The sequence below is a fragment of the Nerophis lumbriciformis genome, linkage group LG04, assembly GCF_033978685.3.
Source record: "Nerophis lumbriciformis linkage group LG04, RoL_Nlum_v2.1, whole genome shotgun sequence".
In the NCBI taxonomy this organism is placed as follows: Eukaryota; Metazoa; Chordata; class Actinopteri; order Syngnathiformes; family Syngnathidae; genus Nerophis; species Nerophis lumbriciformis.
In genome coordinates, this window is record NC_084551.2 from 6302108 (window position 1) to 6324561 (window position 22454).

Here is a 22454-nt window from a genome sequence, read left to right on the forward strand (position 1 = left end):
ACGCAGTCTGATAGTTTATATATCAATGATGAAATCTTAACATTGCAACACATGCCAATACGGCCGGGTTAGCTTACTAAAGTGCAATTTTAAATTTCGCGCGAAATATCCTGCTGAAAACGTCTCGGTATGATGACGCCTGCGCGTGACGTCACGGATTGTAGAGGACATTTTGGGACAGCATGGTGGCCAGCTATTAAGTCGTCTGTTTTCATCGCAAAATTCCACAGTATTCTGGACATCTGTGTTGGTGAATCTTTTGCAATTTGTTCAATGAACAATGGAGACAGCAAAGAAGAAAGCTGTGGGTGGGAAGCGGTGTATTGCGGCCGACTGCAGCAACACAAACACAGCCGGTGTTTCATTGTTTACATTCCCGGAAGATGACAGTCAAGCTTTACCATTGGCCTGCGGAGAACTGGGACAACAGAGACTCTTACCAGGAGGACTTTGAGTTGGATGCGCAGACGCGGTACCGTGAGTACGCATGCAGCTGCGGCTTCCAAACATTTGATCGCTTGCCCGTACGTGCGTGCCGCTATGTGCATGTCACGTACCTAACTTTGGGGACTTTGGGGAAATATATGTGTTGTATGAACTTTGGGGAGGTGAACGGTACTTTGGGCTGTGGGATTGAGTGTGTTGTGCAGGTGTTTGAGTTGTATTGGCGGGTTATATGGACAGGAGGGGGGAGGTGTTTGTTATGCGGGATTAATTTGTGGAATATTAAATATAAGCCTGGTTGTGTTGTGGCTAATAGAGTATATATATGTCTTGTGTTTATTTACTGTTTTAGTCTTTCCCAGCTGAATATCAGGTCCCACCCGCCTCTCACAGCATCTTCCCTATCTGAATGGCTCCCACTGCCCTCTAGTCCTTCACTCTCACTTTCCTCATCCACAAATCTTTCATCCTCGCTCAAATTAATGGGGAAATCGTCGCTTTCTCGGTCCGAATCGCTCTCGCTGCTGGTGGCCATGATTGTAAACAATGTGAAGATGTAAGGAGCTCCATAACCTGTGACATCATGCGCATATCGTCTGCTACTTCCGGTACAGGCAAGGCTTTTTTATCAGCGACCAAAAGTTGCGGACTTTATCGTCGATGTTCTCTACTAAATCCTTTCAGCAAAAATATGGCAATATCGCGAAATGATCAAGTATGACACATAGAATGGACCTGCTATCCCCGTTTAAATAAGAAAATTGCATTTCAGTAGGCCTTTAACCGCAGGTAACTTGTTTTTACACTTGTATGGCATTTAGGTACATTGAGACATTACTCGAACAATTACCTGTACAGTTCATAATAAAGTTTTTATAATGGCCACCGTTTGACCTTGGAATAGATTATTTATATTAACATTGTTTCCTATGGGAAATTGGATTGTATTCAACTTACATTGTTGTATGTTTTATAACAGTGATTCTCAAACTATGAGTGTACCACTCGTGGTACACAGGCTCCATCTCGTGGTATGCCAAAGAGTCACTTGAGTAGTGCATATTCAAACAGTGTTACTGTTCAAACTGTGTTTAATGTTACAGTGGACAAACATATACTTGTCAAATAAAACATCTGCCTTGTTTTTAATTAATACTTAGGCCTACTATGCGACTGTATTTTAATGTTGATCATTGTGGTTAGAGATGTCCGATAATGGCTTTTTTGCCGATATCCGATATTCCGAGATTGTCCAACTCTTAATTACCGATTACGATATCAATCGATACCGATACATACCTGCCAACTTTTGAAATCAGAAAAACCTAGTAGCCAGGGTCCAGGGGCCGCAGGCCCCGGTAGGTTTAGGACAAAGTCCTGGTGGGGGGTTCAGCTTTCGCCCCCCGACGTAAAATGATTGATTGCATTCAGACAGGTTAAAATGTTGCTAAAACCATCACTTTTCTATCAGTCACAGTGACTTTTCAAAACAAAAATATTACAGCAAAAATCATATGGGTTGATTGACATGTTTATTCTGTAAGCTAACTTCAATAGTTTGAAATTATTTTGACAGTTAATGCCAGTTATCCTGTCAACCTTTCAAAAGACTTCAATTTGTTAATTGAAAGTATAAACAGTATAAACACTTTTTACAGTAAACAAATGGTAAAACAGTACTAAACAATTCCATTTAAAAAAAAATTGGTGTCATTATTAACTTTCTGTCCAAGCTTGTATAATCTACTGCCTTGTTCAATTGTAAAAAATATTCTGTGCCTAAAATTCACATTTCTATCACAATTATCATACTGTAAACATGGTAAGCTAACTTCATTAAAATTAATAGTCCTGTCAATAGCATGGAATTACAATTCAAATGTAGTTTTTTTGTAAGCCTTTCAAAAGAATTCAAAATATGAAAAAATAATGAAAATTAATTTAAGCCATCAGACACTTGAAAAGTGGCACATCACATCTCTAATGTAATCATTTGAACTTTTCAACAGAAATAGCACTGCAAAAATATTAAGGACATACTTCTGTATTTTGGTAGTTATGCTGTCAACATTTAACAAGATTTCTTCAACTTGGACTTGAAAGCATAAATAGTATAAACACTTTTAACAGTATAACAGTACTAAACAATTCCAATAGATAACATTGGTGTCATTACCTTTTTGTGGCTAAAATCCAAATTTAGCAACGACATTAGACTTGTGTTTTTTTGTCCCAACATGGTCTTTTACATCGCTAATTCCTCCGTGTCCGATCGAAAAATCTTGTCTGCACAAGGTGCAATTCGCGTAGTTTTCACCCTTTTTGGAACGGATAATTATTCCCGGATAGGCTTTTGAATATTCTTCACGGAATGACTGCAGTTTTCTTTTCGGTTTAAGACTCGTTTGCGATTTTTCTCCGGCTGATTCCATGATCGTTCGCTCGTTTGGAAACAATGGCCTCGTGCTTGGCAGCGGTGCTATAAATAGCCTCGTGCTTGGCAGCGGTGCTATAAATAGCCTCGCGCATGGCATTCGGAATGGCTCGATAGGAAATTACGGGAAGCAGTGTCGATTGTCATTGTTGTTACGCGATTTCGTGAATAAAACTTTTTTTAAAATTATTTTTTTTAATTAATGAAAAACCGTATTTTTTATCACTGCAACCGTAACCCGGAATAGGTTGATGAAAACCGTACTAATTACGGGAAAACCGGAGTAGTTGGCAGGTATGCCGATATATACAGTCGTGGAATTGGCCCTAGCGTGTGAATGTGAGTGTGAATGTTGTCTGTCTATCTGAGTTGGCCCTGCGATGAGGCGGCGACTTGTCCAGGGTGTACCCCGCCTTCCGCCCGATTGTAACTGAGATAGGCTCCAGCGTCCCCCGCGACCCCAAAAGGGATAAGCGGTAGAAAATGGATGGATGGATGGATGGAATTAACACATTATTATGCCTAATTTTGTTGTGATGGCCCGCTGGATGCATTAAACAATGTAACAAGGTTTTCCAAAATAAATCAACTCTAGTTATGGAAAAAAAATGCCAACATGGCACTGCCATATTTATTATTGAAGTCACAAAGTGCATTATTTTTTTTAACATGCCTCAAAACAGCAGCTTGGAATTTGGGACATGCTCTCCCTGAGAGAGCATGAGGAGGTTGAGGTGTGTGTGTGGGGGGGGGGGGGGGGGGGTGTTAGGGGGTATCGGAGGGTCTATAATGTAGCGTCCCAAAAGAGTTAGTGCTGCAAGGGGTTCTGGGTATTTGTTCTGTTGTGTTTATGTTGTGTTACGGTGCGGATGTTCTCCCGAAATGTGTTTGTCATTCTTGTTTGGTGTGGGTTCACAGTGTGGCGCATATTTGTAACAGTGTTAAAGTTGTTTATACGGCCACCCTCAGTGTGACCTGTATGGCTGTTGACCAAGTATGCATTGCATTCCCTTGTGTGTGAGAAAAGCTAAGATATCCTACCATAATATTATATCATGCTGCACACACACACACACACACACACACACTCACACACACTCACACACACTCACACACGTCATCATACATACAGTGTCTCCCACAGGACTGCAATGTAAATGTGGCATTAGATTGTGGGAGGACAACAACTAAACACTGTGCAACATTATCTTCTATTTTTAACCCTTATTCACCACAAAAAACATTTGTGAGGTTTCCTAGGCTATCATTATTAAGATAATGTACACCTCATAATACGTCTGATGTGTCCCTATATTGAGAAACAGGTGAGATTGGAGTCAGCAGTGGTATGAGGTGTGTTATGAAGCAGCTACAATGCCATCTACTGTACGGAGTTGGAACGACAAACTACACAGAGTCTAATTATACTGTGTTTGGGAGAAAGGGGGAACACATACTTGCCAACCTTGAGACCTCCGAGTTCGGGAGGTGGGGGGTGGGGCGTGGTTAGGGGCGTGGCTAAGAGGGGAGGAGTATATTTACAGCTAGAATTCACCAAGTCAAGTATTTCATATATATATATATATATATATATATATATATATATATATATATATATATATATATATAAGAAATACTTGACTTTCAGTGAATTATAGCTATGTATATATATATATATATATATATATATTTATTGTATTATATATATATATATATATATATATATATATATATATATATATATATATATATATATATATAAAATAAATACTTGAATTTCAGTGTTCATTTATTTACACATATACACACACATAACACTCATCTACTCATTGTTGAGTTAAGGGTTGAATTGTCCATCCTTGTTCTATTCTCTGTCACTATTTTTCTAACCATGCTGAACACCCTTTTGCAGGTACCCAGAAAGGTTTCGAGTACCACCAAAAAAACGGAATCTCTGAAGACAGTATAAAAATCTGTCTTAAAGGTGTACAAATACCGTTTGTATAATAAGTATGTTATTGTTTACAAATGAGCGTTAAGAGTTCAGTACTAAAAAAAAAAAAAAAGAATGTGGCTTAAGTACAGTTTTTTAATTGAGCTGCTGCATTTTTTGGTTGGGTTGTTTATTTATTTTCAGTAACTTCTACATTTCTAAAAGGGGAGTAATGTAATAGAGTGATCTATGTTTGTCTGTTGCCATCTCCTGGTGAATGTTGGCTATAGCGTACTGGGGTTACTTTTTGGTTGGCCAACGATTTACGTGGTGTTGCGCACCTGACGTCAAGTGTGTGAGTCTGTTCCGAAGTCTACAGTAAAGAGACGTACTTCATCACCTCGCCTGGTTATTGCCTCCAACTCAATATATTACAACAATATTGCTGTTTACGGCAGACGAACTGCTTTACGGTAGAATAAAACATGACTGCTGTTGTTGTGTGTTGTTGCCACGCTGGGAGGACGTTAATGAAACTGCCTAACAATAAACCCACATAAGAAACCAAGAACTCGCCCTCGATTATTCTACAGTTATAACGTGTTTGGGCAGGCATGCTGTTTATATTGTGGGAAAGCGGACGTGAATACAGGCTGTCGACACGTCACTCAGGTCCGCATGGAGCTGGAGGGGGCGTGGCTTCCAGCTCCGCCTGAATTTCGGGAGATTTTCGGGAGAAAATTTGTCCCGGGAGGTTTTCGGGAGAGGCGCTGAATTTCGGGAGTCTCCCGGAAAATCCGGGAGGGTTGGCAAGTATGGGGGAACATCAAATCTCTCCCCCAAAAAATGATAAAAAGTGTCGGTCAAAATGTCAAATGAATATGTGGAGAACACAAACATACGTCCAGTACAGAATGATGTTATTGTTACCTCCTGCAAGTCGGCAATCTTCTGCTGCAGGTCCGATCTCATTGTGTATTCTTCTTCCCATCTAGGAGTCAAACAGATTCAAAGGTAAAATGAGGCTGGAAGGCTTTACATAAGCATGTGTCAAATGATAAATGGCAAAATTACTTGGATTATTATGATTGTAGTGCAGGATGTGGAATAAAAAGTGGTTTCTCTAAATGTCAAATGTTGGACCAAAGGTGCAGAGGTGGGTAGTAACGCGCTACATTTACTCCGTTACATCTACTTGAGTAACTTTTGGGATAAATTGTACTTCTAAGAGTAGTTTTAATGCAACATACTTTTACTTTTACTTAAGTATATTTATAGAGAAGGAACGCTACTTTTACTCCGCTACTTTTATCTACATTCAGCTCGCTACTCGCTACTAATTTTTATCGATCTGTTAATGCACGCTTTGTTTGTTTTGGTCTGTCAGACAGACCTTCAAAGTGCCTGCCTTACTGGTGACGTTTCACTTCGTTCCACCAATCAGATGCAGTCACTGGTGACGTTGGACCAATCAAACAGAGCCAGATGGTCACATGACCTGACTTAAACAAGTTGAAAAACTTATTCGGGTGTTACCATTTAGTGGTCAATTGTACGGAATGTGTACTGTACTGTGCAATCTAATAATAAAAGTTCCAATCAATGAATCAAAAGTGTGAAGGAAAAAAGATATTTTCATTCCAACCATACATCCCGTCAAAAGCCTAAAAACTGACCGCACATGAGGACGTTCCTGTCTTCACAATAAAAGTGCCACTCCATCGCGCCTGCGCTTTCAAAATAAGAGTCTCCGAAAGCCAGCGCAAACAAGCTAGCAAGCTACGGAGTTTGACGCCAATATATTTCTTGTAAAGTGTATAAAAACGAATATGGAAGCTGGACAACTAAGATGCCAAAAACTCACCACTTTCATGTGGTATTAGACAGAAAGGAGGAACTTTTCTTCTCCTCCATTTGAAAACGTGGATGTTATCATCACGACTGTCTGATTACAATCAACGCAAGTCATCAGAATCAGGTAATACACCAACTTATATTCTAGTCTTCATGAAAGAAAGGAATCTATATGTTAAACATGCATGTATATTCATTAAAACACCTTTAACATGTAAACAAAAACAGCAAAATAAATACATATAAATTATATACTGTATATATCAATGTATATGTATGTGTATATATATATATATATATATATATATATATATATATATATATATATATATATATATGATATGAGTGTGTATGTTACTCATCAGTTACTCAGTACTTGAGTAGTTTTTCCACAACATACTTTTTACTTTTACTCAAGTAAATATTTGGGTGACTACTCCTTACTTTTACTTGAGTAATAAATCTCTAAAGTAACAGTACTCTTACTTGAGTACAATTTCTGGCTACTCTACCCACCTCTGCAAAGGTGTAATGGACTTCTTCCGCACCAGACAGACCCTGGCATAGGCATAGGCCAGGGGTCAGCAACCCAAAACGTTGAAAGAGTCATATTGGACCAGAAATACAAAAAACAAATATGTCTGGAGTCGGAAAAAATGAAAAGCCGTATAGAAGTCTTATAATGAAGGCAACACATGACAAAAGTGTCTATATTTGCTATAATAGCCTACTATCAAAATGTGTCGCAGGCTGACACATAGTCTACACATGTTGACAACATTAGAAACCATTTTTAAATCAGAGTCTACTCAGAAGGTGAGATAACTCCTGGAAATGACTGGCTTTTAATGACCAAAGGCCATGTGTGTGTACAACAGCATACCTGCCAACTTTTGAAATCAGAAAAACCTAGTAGCCAGGGTCCAGGGGCCGCAGGCCCCGGTAGGTCCAGGACAAAGTCCTGGTGGGGGGTTCAGGCGGGCGAAGCCCCCCGACGCAAAATGATTATTAGCATTCAGACAGGTTAAAATGTTGCTGAAACCATCACTTTTCTATCAGTCACAGTGACTTTTCAAAACAAAAATATTACAGCAAAAATCATATGGGTTGATTGACATGTTTATTCTGTAAGCTAACTTCAATAGTTTGAAATTATTTTGACAGTTAATGCCGGTTATCCTGTCAACCTTTCACAAGACTTCAATTTGTTAATTGAAAGTATAAACAGTATAAACACTTTTTACAGTAAACAAATGGTAAAACAGTACTAAACAATTCCATTAAAAAAAAAATTGGTGTCATTATTAACTTTCTGTCCAAGCTTGTATAATCTACTGCCTTGTTCAATTGTAAAAAATATTCTGTGCCTAAAATTCACATTTCTATCACAATTATCATACTGTAAACATGGTAAGCTAACTTCATTAAAATTAATAGTCCTGTCAATAGCATGGAATTACAATTCAAATGTAGTTTTTTTGTAAGCCTTTCAAAAGAATTCAAAATATGAAAAATTAATGAAAATTAATTTAAGCCATCAGACACTTGAAAAGTGGCACATCACATCTCTAATGTAATCATTTTAACTTTTCAACAGAAATAGCACTGCAAAAATATTAAGGACATACTTCTGTATTTTGGTAGTTATGCTGTCAACATTTAACAAGATTTCTTCAACTTGGACTTGAAAGCATAAATAGTATAAACACTTTTAACAGTATAACAGTACTAAACAATTCCAATAGATAACATTGGTGTCATTACCTTTTTGTGGCTAAAATCCAAATTTATTCTATCAGATTGATCATACTGCAAAAATGATATGGTAACTTTATAAGTTTACTTCATTAAAATGTATTGCCTCCGTAAATAAAACTTCGGCATTTATCACATCCAAAGAATCTGTTTGGGCGACGAAAAACGTTGAAAGTTTTCCACTTGTATCGCTAGCAACGGCATTAGACTTGTGTTTTTTTGTCCCAACGTGGTCTTTTACATCGCTAATTCCTCCGTGTCCGATCGAAAAATCTTGTCTGCACAAGGTGCAATTCGTGTAGTTTTCACCCTTTTTGGAACGGATAATTATTCCCGGATAGGCTTTTGAATATTCTTCACGGAATGACTGCAGTATTCTTTTCGGTTTAAGACTCGTTTGCGATTTTTCTCCGGCTGATTCCATGATCGTTCGCTCGTTTGGAAACAATGGCAACTGGTGCCTTGTGCTTGGTAGCGGTGCTATAAATAGCCTCGCGCATGGCATTCGGAATGGCTCGATAGGAAGTTACTGGAAGCAGTGTCGATTGTCATTGTTGTTACGCGATTTCGTGAATAAAACTTAAAAAAAATTTTTAAAAAATTAATTAATGAAAAACCGTATTGTTTATCACTGCAACCGTAACCCGGAATAGGTTGATGAAAACCGTACTAATTACGGGAAAACCGGAGTAGTTGGCAGGTATGCAACAGGCTAACAACGGGCTGTCTTCTTTTAATAGATGTATTACAATCTTTGCCAAGCTAGGTAATGTTTGCTGTGGTCTGGAACAACATGGCACACACACAACTATCTGAAATGCAGCCAATATTACATACAGATAATGTGTCATGAGACATGCAAAACTAAATTATATACAAAGAGCATAAAAGTAAAGGATATTAAATAAGCTCAAATATACCTACAAATGAGGCATAACGATGCAATATGCACATCATTATGTACATATTTGCCTAAATATCATGTTAGCATTGATTAGCTTGCAGTCATGCACTGACCAAATATGCCTGATTAGCACTCCAACAAGTCAATAACATCAACAAAGCGCACCTTTGTGTGTTCACGCACAGCATAAAATGTTTGGTGGACAAAATGAGACAAAGAAGGAGTGGACGATTTCACATGTAAACAAACGGTGGTGAGTTCAAGAACCGCCAAAATTAGTAGGACAAAACGATGTTCACCAAATACTCTCATCAGAGAAGCATACACACAAACACATTACTCAGTGGGCTTTCTAACAATTGGGAAGGTTTGTGTCATGTTTGTCCTCAAACAAAAAACATACTAAAACTAAAAAAATATTTTTCTCCCAGGCTCCAGAGCCGTGGGTTGCTGACCCCCGGCCTAGGCCAATAACACATTTTGCTGGACATTATTGCAGATAAACAATAATATTGTCAGCATTATTTTGAGACCAAATAAAGCACTAATGTAATCATAATCTAATGAAATACTAACAATGCAAGGAAACATTTCAAACGCAATACTTTTATTTCTCATTAGTATTTTTTACCATTGTAATTAGAAAGTCAAGAACTTTAAACTATCTTAAAAAAATACAAAAAATAGAATTAGTAATGAATAATTTACCTTCAATAAATACTGAACATCTGGAAGAGCTGTTTTCCCCGGTTAGAAAATTTGTGTTGGGTGTTTTGTAATGTAGTCTTCTTTTTGCCATCATTTTTCAACAAATTAGGCAGACTGGCACATTCGTCCACTTTGATGGGCTCACTTTTCTCATTTGGTTCAATTTTTGTTACTTTGCGGTGCTCCTCACTAGCGAGTTGCAACGAGCACACAGAGACAAAGATTGTGGATTAAAGACAGCAAGGTTCACTCTAGGGGTGTGAATCTTTGGTTGACGATTCAATTCAGAATCAATTCTCGATTTAACACCAATCTCAATTCAAACCGATTCTCGGAATGTATTAAAGTTAAAGTTAAAGTTAAAGTACCAATGATTGTCACAACACACTAGGTGTGGTGAAATTATTCTCTACATCAACGGCGAGCGTGTAGAGAGGGTCCACACCTTCAGGTACCTTGGAGTCCACATCTCTAATGACTTCTCCTGGACAGTCAACACCACATCAATCATCAAGAAGGCTCAGCAGCGGCTACACTTCCTTAGAGTCCTCGGGAAGTACAACCTGAAGCCTGACCTGCTGCTGACCTTCTACCGCTCGTCCATCGAGAGCCTGCTGACCTACTGTATTACGGTATGGTACGGCAGCTGCACTGCAGCAGACAGGGAGAGGCTGCAAAGAGTGGTCAAGACGGCTCAGAAGATCATCGGCCGCCCTCTCCCCTCTCTGACGGACATCTACACCTCCCGCTGCCTCAACAGAGCCAGTGCCATCATCAAAGACAGCACCCACCCTGGCTCTGACCTGTTCCACCTGCTGCCCTCTGGGAAGCGCTACAGGTGCATTAAAACCAAAACAAACAGGCTAAAGAACAGCTTCTTCCCCAGGGCCATAACCATCCTGAACGGACTGCCCCATTGTCCCTCATAACTGCCTTCTCTTCGGTGCAATAACCCATTCCACCAACCACCCTGTTTTTGTTTTGTTTTTTCATGTATATATTCATTTCACACCATATTCATTGCACTTCTACATTTTTTAAATTTTTATATATTTGCACATTGTTTTTCTAGCATGCACACATCGCACTGTATGGAATGGCCTCAATCTCGTTACCTTGCGTAATGACAATAAAGCTGATTCTGATTCTGATTCTGATTTGACCCATCACCCTTGATCACCCCCTGGGAGGTGAGGGGAGCAGTGAGCAGCAGCGGTGGCCGCGCCCGGGAATCATTTTTGGTGATTTAACGCCCAATTCCAACCCTTGATGCTGAGTGCCAAGCAGGGAGGTAATGGGTCCCATTTTTATAGTCTTTGGTATGACCCGGCCGGGATTTGAACTCACAACCTACCAATCTCAGGGCGGACACTCTAACCACTAGGCCACTGAGTAGTAGATTATTTGGTATAATAATTGTAAAGAAACTTTTTCAAAACAGCCTAGGTTAGAAAAGCTTATTCTGGTTTCATGGCCTAAAAACCTATTTTTAAAATTGTAATCTTATAAAAAATTTAGAATCGGAATGAAAAATAATCGCAATTTAGATGTCAATAGATTTTTTTGTGCACCCCTAGTTCATTCCATTCACTTATTTCTGCTATTGAATAAACGTGAGAGCAATGCACAGAGTGAACTCTCTTCCATACAGTTTAAAAATCAGAGACGAAGAAAACAAAACACGTATGGACATGGCAATTTATCAATGCCGGTAACGTAATCGAGCTCATTTTCATTTATCGTTCAATAACTTGATTTACTCATTGATTAATCGGACCAGGCCTATACCCAAGCATGCCTTTATAGATATTATAAAATCTCTTTCCAGTGCGGACAAAATAAGGCCTTCCCCAATCTGTTCCCAGCTAGTTGGAAGCCTAAAATTCTCCAAAAAGTCTTGCTAAAATCCCAAAATTCAGATTGAGGAGTTGGAGCCAGGCTCATAAATTGTTGGACTAAAAAGTGCACCAGTGTCGATGCCATAAATCTGGACTTTTAATACATTTAAAAGCCCCGACGTCCTCTGCCTCTGTAAAGTGTAATTCACACACCCACTGCAGGCCTGCTGCATCATCTCATTAAAGATGCACTTTTTTTTTTTTTTAAATACTGCGACACATTAAGTAAGATCTGGAAGAGCATCTCAATCAGTCCAGAAAACGGGAGCTGTAACGCTTGCAGAATGCAGAGGAGTTTTGCAACCTTCAGCCACACACACACACACACACACACACACTGAAACAGCTAGCAGTACATGGTGCATTGCAGATATGGAGAGGAGTGACGTGGGGAAGGAGGAGGGTGAGGGGAAAGTGTGTTCACTGTGTGTATAGTCAAATAAGCTAAAAGTGTTAATGGGGAAAGTGAAGTGAAGTATATTTATATAGCTCTTTTACATAGTGAAATCCAATTTCTAAGTTACATTTAAGCCAGTGTGGGTGGCACTGGGGGCAGGTGGGTAAAGTGTCTTGCCCAAGGACACAACGGCAGTGACTAGGATGGCGGAAGTGGGGATTGAACCCGGAACCCTCAAGTGGCTGGCACGGCCACTCACCAAAAGAGCTATACCACCCCACAACCCTTAAAAAGGTCATAACTGGTTTAAAGTGTTGCCAGGAAAAAAAAGCACATGAAGGTGATGTGAAGTTAGACCTACTCAGTGGCCTAGTGGTTAGAGTGTCCGCCCTGAGATTGGTAGGTTGCGTATTCAAACCCCTGCCGAGTCATACCAAAGACTATAAAAATGGGACCCATTACCTCCCTGCTTGGCACTCAGCACCAAGGGTTGGAATTGGGGGTTAAATCACCAAAAATGATTCCCGGGCACGGCCACCTATGCTGCTCACTGCTCCCCTCACCTCCCAGGGGGTGATCAAGGGTGATGGGTCAAATGCAGAGAATAATTTCGCCACACCTAGTGTGTGTTTGACAATCATTGGTACTTTAACTTTAACTTTAAGTGAACTATATTTATATTTCTCTAGTGACTCAAAGCGCTTTACATAGGGGAAACCCATTATCTACATCTTTAAGCCACGTTTAAACCAGTGTGGGTGGCACTGGGAGCAGGTGGTCAAATGCCTTGCCCAAGGACACCACAGCAGTGCCTAGGATGGCAGGAGCGGGGATCGAACCTGGAACCCTCAAGTTGCAACAAACACTTTTCCTGTGACATTTATCCAGACAGGAACAAATGTCTGGATAAATCGATTCTGTTCATAACCTTTATGGACAGAATTTCTAGACGCAGTCAGGGCGTTGAGGGGATCTGGTTTGGTGGCTGCAGGATTAGGTCTCTGCTATTTGCAGATGATGTGGTCCTGATGGCTTCCTCTGGCCAAGATCTTCAGCTCTCGCTGGATCGGTTCGCAGCCGAGTGTGAAGCGACTGGGATGGGAATCAGCACCTCCAAGTCCGAGTCCATGGTTCTCTCCCGGAAAAGGGTGGAGTGCCATCTCCGGGTTGGGGAGGAGATCTTGCCCCAAGTGGAGGAGTTCAAGTACCTCGGAGTCTTGTTCACGAGTGGGGGAAGAGTGGATCGTGAGATCGACAGGCGGATCGGTGCGGCATCTTCAGTAATGCGGACGCTGTATCGATCCGTTGTGGTGAAGAAGGAGCTGAGCCGGAAGGCAAAGCTCTCGATTTACCGGTCGATCTACGTTCCCATCCTCACCTATGGTCATGAGCTTTGGGTCATGACCGAAAGGACAAGATCACGGGTACAAGCGGCCGAAATGAGTTTCCTCCGCCGAGTGGCGGGGCTCTCCCTTAGAGATAGGGTGAGAAGCTCTGTCATTCGGGGGGAGCTCAAAGTAAAGCCGCTGCTCCTCCACATCGAGAGGAGCCAGATGAGGTGGTTCGGGCATCTGGTCAGGATGCCACCCGAACGCCTCCCTAGGAAGGTGTTTCGGGCACGTCCGACCGGTAGGAGGCCACGGGGAAGACCCAGGACACGCTGGGAAGACTATCTCTCCCGGCTGGCCTGGGAACGCCTCGGGATCCCCCGGGAGGAGCTGGACGAAGTGGCTGGGGAGAGGGAAGTCTGGGCTTCCCTGCTTAAGCTGCTGCCCCCGCGACCCGACCTCGGATAAGCGGAAGAAGATGGATGGATGGATGGATGGATGGATGGAACAAATGTCCACAAATTTACTGGGTGTGGATTTGATAAGAAAAATCAAGCTGTCGGGAACGCTGAGACAGCAAACAAAAACGTAAACAAAAAACATGGCCGACGACCACAGTCGATTATGTATTAAGAAGACATCATGGAAAAAAGGCTATTTAGATTTTATTTATTTTTTATTTTTTTTATTATTATTTTTTACCTCAGAGTGCTTCGAAATGTTGTTAAAGTCAACTTGAATGCAATATGTCTTGCATGTGTGGAAAAATGACAAAAATTCTTTGAAAATATCTAAGATACCAAAAAAGGATTTTTTTGGGGCGGGAAACAATTGCTAGCTTGTAGCAGTGGTCAGCCATGTTTTTGTGTTTGATTGGAACACTTTGAGGTGGGACCTGGGATATTTCTAAATTCCCAGCTCGGCAAAATGCAGCACTCTCAATCATCGGCATTTTGGCTTGGTAGCAGAAGTGGAGGGACTAACTAGTGGTTGCAATTCACAGTTCAAAAAAAGAGAATAAATACTGCCATCATCATAATGGGTTTGGGACAGCAAATAAGTGTCAAAACGTGAGCCTGGAGGAACTAAGTATAAACATCGACCAGTTTAGTGGGGAAGTGTGCAAACTAAATGGTCTCGTGGTCGTTGAGTAAAGTCACATTACTGCAGTGATTCTCAAACTATGGTTGTAAGCGGGCTCAATCTAGTGGTACGCCAAAGAATCGCTTGATTAAAGTACAGTGTTTTTTCCCCTATATTCAAACACAACATTGAATGCCCGTGACCTTCGATCCCTCAGGCATCAAAAAGTGACATCGGTGTGTAAAGGATATCACCAGATGGGCCCAGGAACACTTCAGAAAACCACTGTCAGTAACTACAGTCCGTCGCTACATCTGTAAATGCAAGTTAAAACTCTACTACGCAAAGTGAAAGCCATTTATCGACAACACCCAGAAACTAGGCCCGACCTCATCTTAGATGGACTGATTCAAAGTGGAAAAGTGTTCTGTGGTCTGACGAGTCCACATTGTTTTTGGAAACTGTGGACGTCGTGTCCTCCGGACCAAATAGGAAAAGAACCACCCGGATTGTTATAAGTGCAAATTTCAAAAGCCAGCATCTGTGACGATATGGGGGTGTAATCGTGCCCAAGGCTCAGGTAACTTACACATCTGTGAAGGCACCATTAAAGCAGGCTTTGGAGCAACATATGTTGTCATCCAAGCAAGCGGGCTCAATCTAGTGGTACGCCGAAGAAATGATGAAGGTACCGTGTTTTTTCACCTATATTTAAATGTGTAGAAATATGGGGAAATAATTACAAAAGTACACTTCATTCATTAACGGTGTTACAAAAAAGATCAGTTAGAATAATACATAATGTTGGATATAGAGAACACACAAATCCTTTATTTATTGAATCAAAGATTCTGAAATTCTACGACATAGTGAATTTGCAAACAGCTAAAATTATACACAAAGCAAACTATAACCTGCTACCCAATAATATACAACAATTCTTCTCAAAAAAAGAGGAGAAATATAATCTTAGGGAGAAATGTAATTGAAAACATTTGTATGCACGTACAACACTTAAGACCTTCAGTATATCAGTATGTGGAATTAAATTATGGAATGGATTAAGCAAAGCAATCAAACAATGTACTAATATGATCCACTTCAAGAAACTCTTCAAACTTAAAGTGTTTACAAAGTACAAAGAAGAAGAACCATGATAAACATTCTGAATTTATTTAACTCATCCATTCTTTCATTCTTTCACTCACAAAATAATCTTACTTATCTCAACATATGAAATGTAACTTACTTCACCAATTATCATTTATTTACTTATTTTATTGTGATTACTTATGGAGTATATTGTGAATAAATTGAGAACAGGAAGTGAATAAAAGTTTTAGCAACTGTTATGTAAAAGAAAAGGGGTAGGATTAAATAAGCTCTGCTTCTTCCTACTCCTTTTCGAACATGTTGAAAAGAGAAACTGGAGATTGTGATGTATCATGTTGTATACTTGCATGTTCGAAATAAACTCAAACTCAAACTCAAACTCAAATACCGTGTTACTATTCAAACTGTGTGTTAAGTTACAGTGGCCAAAACGATTAAACACACTTGTTAAATAAAACATCTGCCTTGTTATTGATTAATAATTAGGCCTACTACGCTACTGTCTTCTAATGTTGGTCATTATGGTGGTACTTGGAGAGCCAAGTGTTATCTGAGATGCTACTTGGTGACAAAAATTTGAGAAGCACTGCACTATTACATTGGTAGGAAATTAGGGTGGATATCATTTGGGGCGTTCAATTGCACTTTTCGGAGTCGGGAGTTTCGAAAACTTGGACGCGCTAGTTTTCAGCAATGTTGCACATAACCAATCAGCATCCATGTGGAAGACAGAGGCGAATCAGGGGCGGGGTTTTGGATGACATAAAACTGCAAGTTTGTGTAAACAATGACATCAGATTTATCAGAATTGAACAACAGAGCCTAATGACAAGAAGTTTCTGTTGGTTAGATGTAACTAAATGTTTTTGTTTTGCTTTGTTTACAAAGTCGGTGTAAAGCGAGCTGACAAACGTTCCTGTGTGAGCATTTTTTTAATTCATGTACAAATAATCTCACTAGTGATGGGTCCGGCAACACCGATGCATCGGCGCATGCGTCGAGCTCATAGAGCAAAACCCTGTGTCGGTGCGCGTACCGCTTTTAGAAAGTCACGTGACCGATTATGAGCTGTTTTGGTCACGTGACCGATACGCGAACTGTGTCGCACTGACGCCTCCTCTGTGCCCTGTGAGCAGGTCTTTTCTACAGCCGGAGAAATAATAACTAAGAAGAGAAATCGTCTAAAATTTAATACGTTGGAAAAACTGTTATTTTTAAATAAAAATGTGTAAAAAAAATTCCCAGTCCACAAGCATCCTCATTCACAACACTTTTCTCTTAGATTTCCATGTTATGATACATGTTCACATTATTTATTGACTGTATCTAAAAAAGATAAAAATATATTTTTATTTAAATGAAGATATGAAAAAATCCTAAATGAAATACAATGACTTGGTTTATATTATTGTATATACTAGGTCAGTGGTTCTCAACCTTTTTTTCCGTGATGTACCCCCTGTGAAAATGTTTTTAATTCAAGTACCCCCTTATCAGAGCAAAGCATTTTTGGTTGAAAAAAAGAGATAAAGAAGTAAAATACAGCACTTTGTCATCAGTTTCTGATTTAATAAATTGTATAACAGTGCAAAATATTGCTCATTTGTAGTGGTCTTTCTTGAACTATTTGGAAAAAAATATATAAAAATAATTAAAAACTTGTTGAAAAATAAACAAGCGATTCAATTATAAATAAAGATTTCTACACATAGAAGTAATCATCAACTTAAAGTGCCCTCTTTGGGGATTGTAATAGAGATCCATCTGGATTCATCAACTTAATTCTAAACATTTCTTCACAAAAAAATAAATCTTTAACATCAATATTTATGGAACATGTCCACAAAAAATCTCGCTGTCAACACTGAATATTGCATTGTTGCATTGTTGCATTGTAATAAATGAAATAGCCTACTTGATTTGATGTTCAGTTTATGAACTTACATTCATATTTTGTTGAAGTATTATTCAATAAATATATTTATAAAGGATTTTTGAATTGTTGCTATTTTTAGAATAGTTTAAAAAAATCTCACGTACCCCATGGCATACCTTCAAGTACCCCCAAGGGTACGCGTACCCCCATTTGAGAACCACTGTACTACGTCATAAAATCAGTGTCAGTTGAGTCGGTTCATAGGTTGCCTGTAAGGATTTTTAATGTCCAGCAGATGTCAGTATTTAGTGACACAGTGTCAACACAGTATCAATACAGTTTTGCAATGTGTCGAAACGCTTCATGACGCCTCATCAACCCATCACTAAATCTCACTATGGAACCCCGATATTTCCTGTAGAACCCACCCAACAGGCCCAATGACCCAACGTGACTAATCTCCACATGATTGACCTTCATTCTTCTTCATATATTTAGAAGGCCGTTTATCTAGCGGGTGTATTTGTAGCAGCAGCACCTGCCTCTGCGGCTAAAGACCGGGTCAGGCTGGGTGGTATTTGTGCTGACTCAGCTCGGAAACAAAGAGTAACGATTCCATTTACCTGCGTTTGTACTCGTCACGCTCTCGCTTCACTTTGGCTAGGACGTTGTAGAGCGCTCTGATCTCGGGGGTGATGGTGTCAATCTGGACCCCGACTCCGTCCGGGTGGACCCAAGACACCCCTGGGCTGGTGGGGCGCTCCGCTCCGTACCTGCGGGTGGGGTTGCAGGACCAGATGGTGCCTGGGAGGAAGCGTGGCGCGGCAGTGGTGGAGCGGCCTGGTCCGGAGGTTCTGGATCCAGGGGAGGTTGGGTCCTGGCTGATGGTGATGGTCGGGTTACTAGAGGTGTTTGTTTGGGTGGAGTTGTCCGGAGCTTGGAGGGAGGATGGGAATAAAGAGGTGGGCCTCCTGGCTGAGTTGTTGGTGTTGTGGAAAGGCAGGGATCCGGGTCGGAGCGGGATGGCCCCGACAAAACCGGTCTGCACGCCAGCATCTTGGGTGTGAGGCCTGCCTTCGCCGCATCCTTTGTTGGCCTCCAGCGCCTGCTGCAGCTGCTTCTCCAAAAGCTTATTCCTGCGCTCCAGCTCATGCACTTTAGCCAAAAAGCACCTAAATCTCAGGTTCAGGGTCTTGAGGACGCTGATGTTGGAGCCCAGGTCGTTTCTGAGAGCCATGGCTGCAGGAGGATGGTGCACCGTGTGGTGGTATTGATGATGGTGGGGATAGTGGTGGAGGTAAGGGGAGGTCTGCGAGGGGAACTCAGGCCCTGGGTGCTCAGGCCCTCCTGGCCCCGGGAGGTTAGCCAGCAGGAAAGACGCCGGATCCGAAGCACCGAAAACGGCGTCCGAGAAGAGGCCAGGCGGGGACTCGAGGGGGTGTCCTGGTGCTTGGCTGGGCTGCGGGTGTTGTTGGAGATGCGTGCTGGCCCCCAACAATGGATTCATGCTATGGTATGGAAAACTAAATCGCTGCAGATCTGGCATGAACCCGGACTCTAGGACGTCTCTCTAAGGCAGAATAAAAGAATGAAAAGTGCACCTTCTTATGTAACCTCTAGCTGCGGGAGGACTTAAAGTGTTAAGGTCTTAGCTGCCGGATGAGCCCGGGAGGTGATGACGGTCCACAGAAAAGAGCAGCGAAATGATTCCACGAAAAGAGCCCCGAGAGACGGAGACGGAACGCAGCGACGCTTCATCCGCGTTTGGGTGGAGGCTTCAGGCAAACAAAGCGGAGGAAAGCAGATGAATGGAGGATCAACTGCATGTCTCCTCGTCTCTGAAGTTGGGGCTGGCAACAAGACGGTGACCGCAGAACAAGTGCTGCCAGGTTTACCGTAATAACGCCAGCAGAAGAGCAGCCGTGGTTTAACTATTTGATTAACGCACAGTACGAAGAGCAAGTGGAAATCACATATTCTTTAGACGTTTTAAATACAAAAATAATGTATTTTAATACTGTTAAATGATACCAAAGAGGAAAAAGGACAAAGGAATTAATTCTGAGAACAATTATAACAGGTATTAAGGTAATGCATCAACAAATACGGCAATATCCACATATTATGCAACTACGCCCTCTAGCGGTTGTTTGGTAACGGAAATGACTTCAAAGTATATTGCAAGGACGCTAATGCCATCATTCCTACATAGATACTAATACAAAAAATACAGCAACAAAATTAAATTTTTTATTTAACCATAATACTGCAATGCAACTTTTGCTGCAATGATTGGATTTTTGGAACGTCCATCCATCCATCCATCTTCTTCCGCTTATCCGAGGTCGGGTCGCGGGGGCAGCAGCCTAAGCAGGGAAGCCCAGACTTCCCTCTCCCCAGCCACTTCGTCCAGCTCTTCCTGTGGGACCCCGAGGCGTTCCCAGGCCAGCCGGGAGACATAGTCTTCCCAACGTGTCCTTGGTCTTCCCCGCGGCCTCCTACCGGTCGGACGTGCCCTAAACACCTCCCTAGGGAGGCGTTCGGGTGGCATCCTGACCAGATGCCCGAACCACCTCATCTGGCTCCTCTCGATGTGGAGGAGCAGCGGCTTTACTTTGAGCTCCCCCCGGATGGCAGAGCTTCTCACCCTATCTCTAAGGGAGAGCCCCGCCACCCGGCGGAGGAAACTCATTTCTGCCGCTTGTACCCGTGATCTTGTCCTTTCGGTCATAACCCAAAGCTCATGACCATAGGTGAGGATGGGAACGTAGATCGACCGGTAAATTGAGAGCTTTGCCTTCCGGCTCAGCTCCTTCTTCACCACAACGGATCGATACAGCGTCCGCATTACTGAAGACGCCGCACCGATCCGCCTGTCGATCTCACGATCCACTCTTCCCTCACTCGTGAACAAGACTCCGAGGTACTTGAACTCCTCCACTTGGGGCAAGATCTCCTCCCCAACCCGGAGATGGCACTCCACCCTTTTCCGGGCGAGAACCATGGACTCGGACTTGGAGGTGCTGATTCTCATCCCAGTCGCTTCACACTCAGCTGCGAACCGATCCAGTGAGAGCTGAAGATCCTGGCCAGATGAAGCCATCAGGACCACATCATCTGCAAAAAGCAGAGACCTAATCCTGCAGCCACCAAGCCAGATCCCCTCAACGCCATGACTGCGCCTAGAAATTCTGTCCATAAAAGTTATGAACAGAATCGGTGACAAAGGGCAGCCTTGGCGGAGTCCAACCCTCACTGGAAACGTGTCTGACTTACTACCGGCAATGCGGACCAAGCTCTGGCACTGATCATACAGGTATTTTTGGAACGTCGCTAACAAATCTCTAAAACCAAAAAAGGTTTGGCTAAATGGACATTTGACTTTAAAATGAAAATCTGCCTTTATATAAAAATTAAAGAGTAAATTTAATAAAAACTGAAAGTTAAATATTTCCGAAAAGGTGTCTGAAAGGAGTGGATTTCATGAAAAGCTTTATTTTCACAAGTTGATTGTATTTTTATAATAAATCATTTAGAGCAGGGGTCCCCAAACTTTTTGACTCGGGGGCCTCATTGGGTTAAAAAAATGTGTCCGGGGGCCGGGCTGTATATATATATATCCACCATCACTGATGGTGGAAACTTTACACTAGACTTCAGGCAACGTGGATCCTGTGCCTCTCCTGTCTTCCTCCAGACTCTGGGACCTCGATTTCCAAAGGAAATGCAAAATTTGCATGGTTGGGTGATGGTTTGGGGTGCCATGTCATCTGCTGGTGTCGGTCCACTCTGTTTCCTGAGATCCAGGGTCAACGCAGCCGTCTACCAGCAAGTTTTAGAGCACTTCATGCTTCCTGCTGCTGACCTGCTCTATGGAGATGGAGATTTCAAGTTCCAACAGGACTTGGCGCCTGCACACAGCGCAAAATCTACCCGTGCCTGGTTTACGGACCATGGTATTTCTGTTCTAAATTGGCCCGCCAACTCCCCTGACCTTAGCCCCATAGAAAATCTGTGGGGTATTGTGAAAAGGAAGATGCAGAATGCCAGACCCAAAAACGCAGAAGAGTTGAAGGCCACTATCAGAGCAACCTGGGCTCTCATAACACCTGAGCAGTGCCAGAAACTCATCGACTCCATGCCACGCCGCATTAACGCAGTAATTGAGGCAAAAGGAGCTCCAACCAAGTATTGAGTATTGTACATGCTCATATTTTTCATTTTCATACTTTTCAGTTGGCCAACATTTCTAAAAATCCCTTTTTTGTATTAGCCTTAAGTAATATTCTAATTTTGTGACACACGGAATTTTGGATTTTCATTTGTTGCCACTTCAAATCATCAAAATTAAATGAAATAAACATTTGAATGCATCAGTCTGTGTGCAATGAATAAATATAATGTACAAGTTACACCTTTTGAATGCAATTACTGAAATAAATCAAGTTTTTCAAAATATTCTAATTTACTGGCTTTTACCTGTGTATATATATAGTCTTTATATTCCAGCGAGTTAATCCGTTTTGTCATTTAACATCAATTAACATTGATGTTCATCAACATTTAACATTGTCACGTTATCGATGGGAAAATTCATTTTTAGACAATATGATTTGCCTGAGCGGCTAGGAGACACCGAGTAACAAGCAGTATAAAATGGATTAGAAAGGAAAGATAAAATTAAAAAAAAAAAAAAAAAATTAACACTTTTAACTTGGGACTTCCTG

General features: G+C 41.4%; 1 protein-coding gene across 1 annotated transcript in view; it reads right to left on the bottom strand.

The window, feature by feature from the left end:
- iffo1b (intermediate filament family orphan 1b) overlaps positions 1–19585 on the bottom strand; it is a 30547-nt gene extending 10962 nt beyond the window's left edge. Inside the window, exons 1-2 of the mRNA XM_061948136.1 lie at positions 18351–19585; positions 5742–5802 (exon numbers count right to left, since the gene is read on the bottom strand). Coding sequence (XP_061804120.1) covers positions 5742–5802; positions 18351–19273 — 984 coding nt within the window. The 5' untranslated portion in view covers positions 19274–19585. The remainder of the gene's footprint in view (positions 1–5741; positions 5803–18350) is intronic.
- Positions 19586–22454: the final 2869 nt, after the last annotated feature.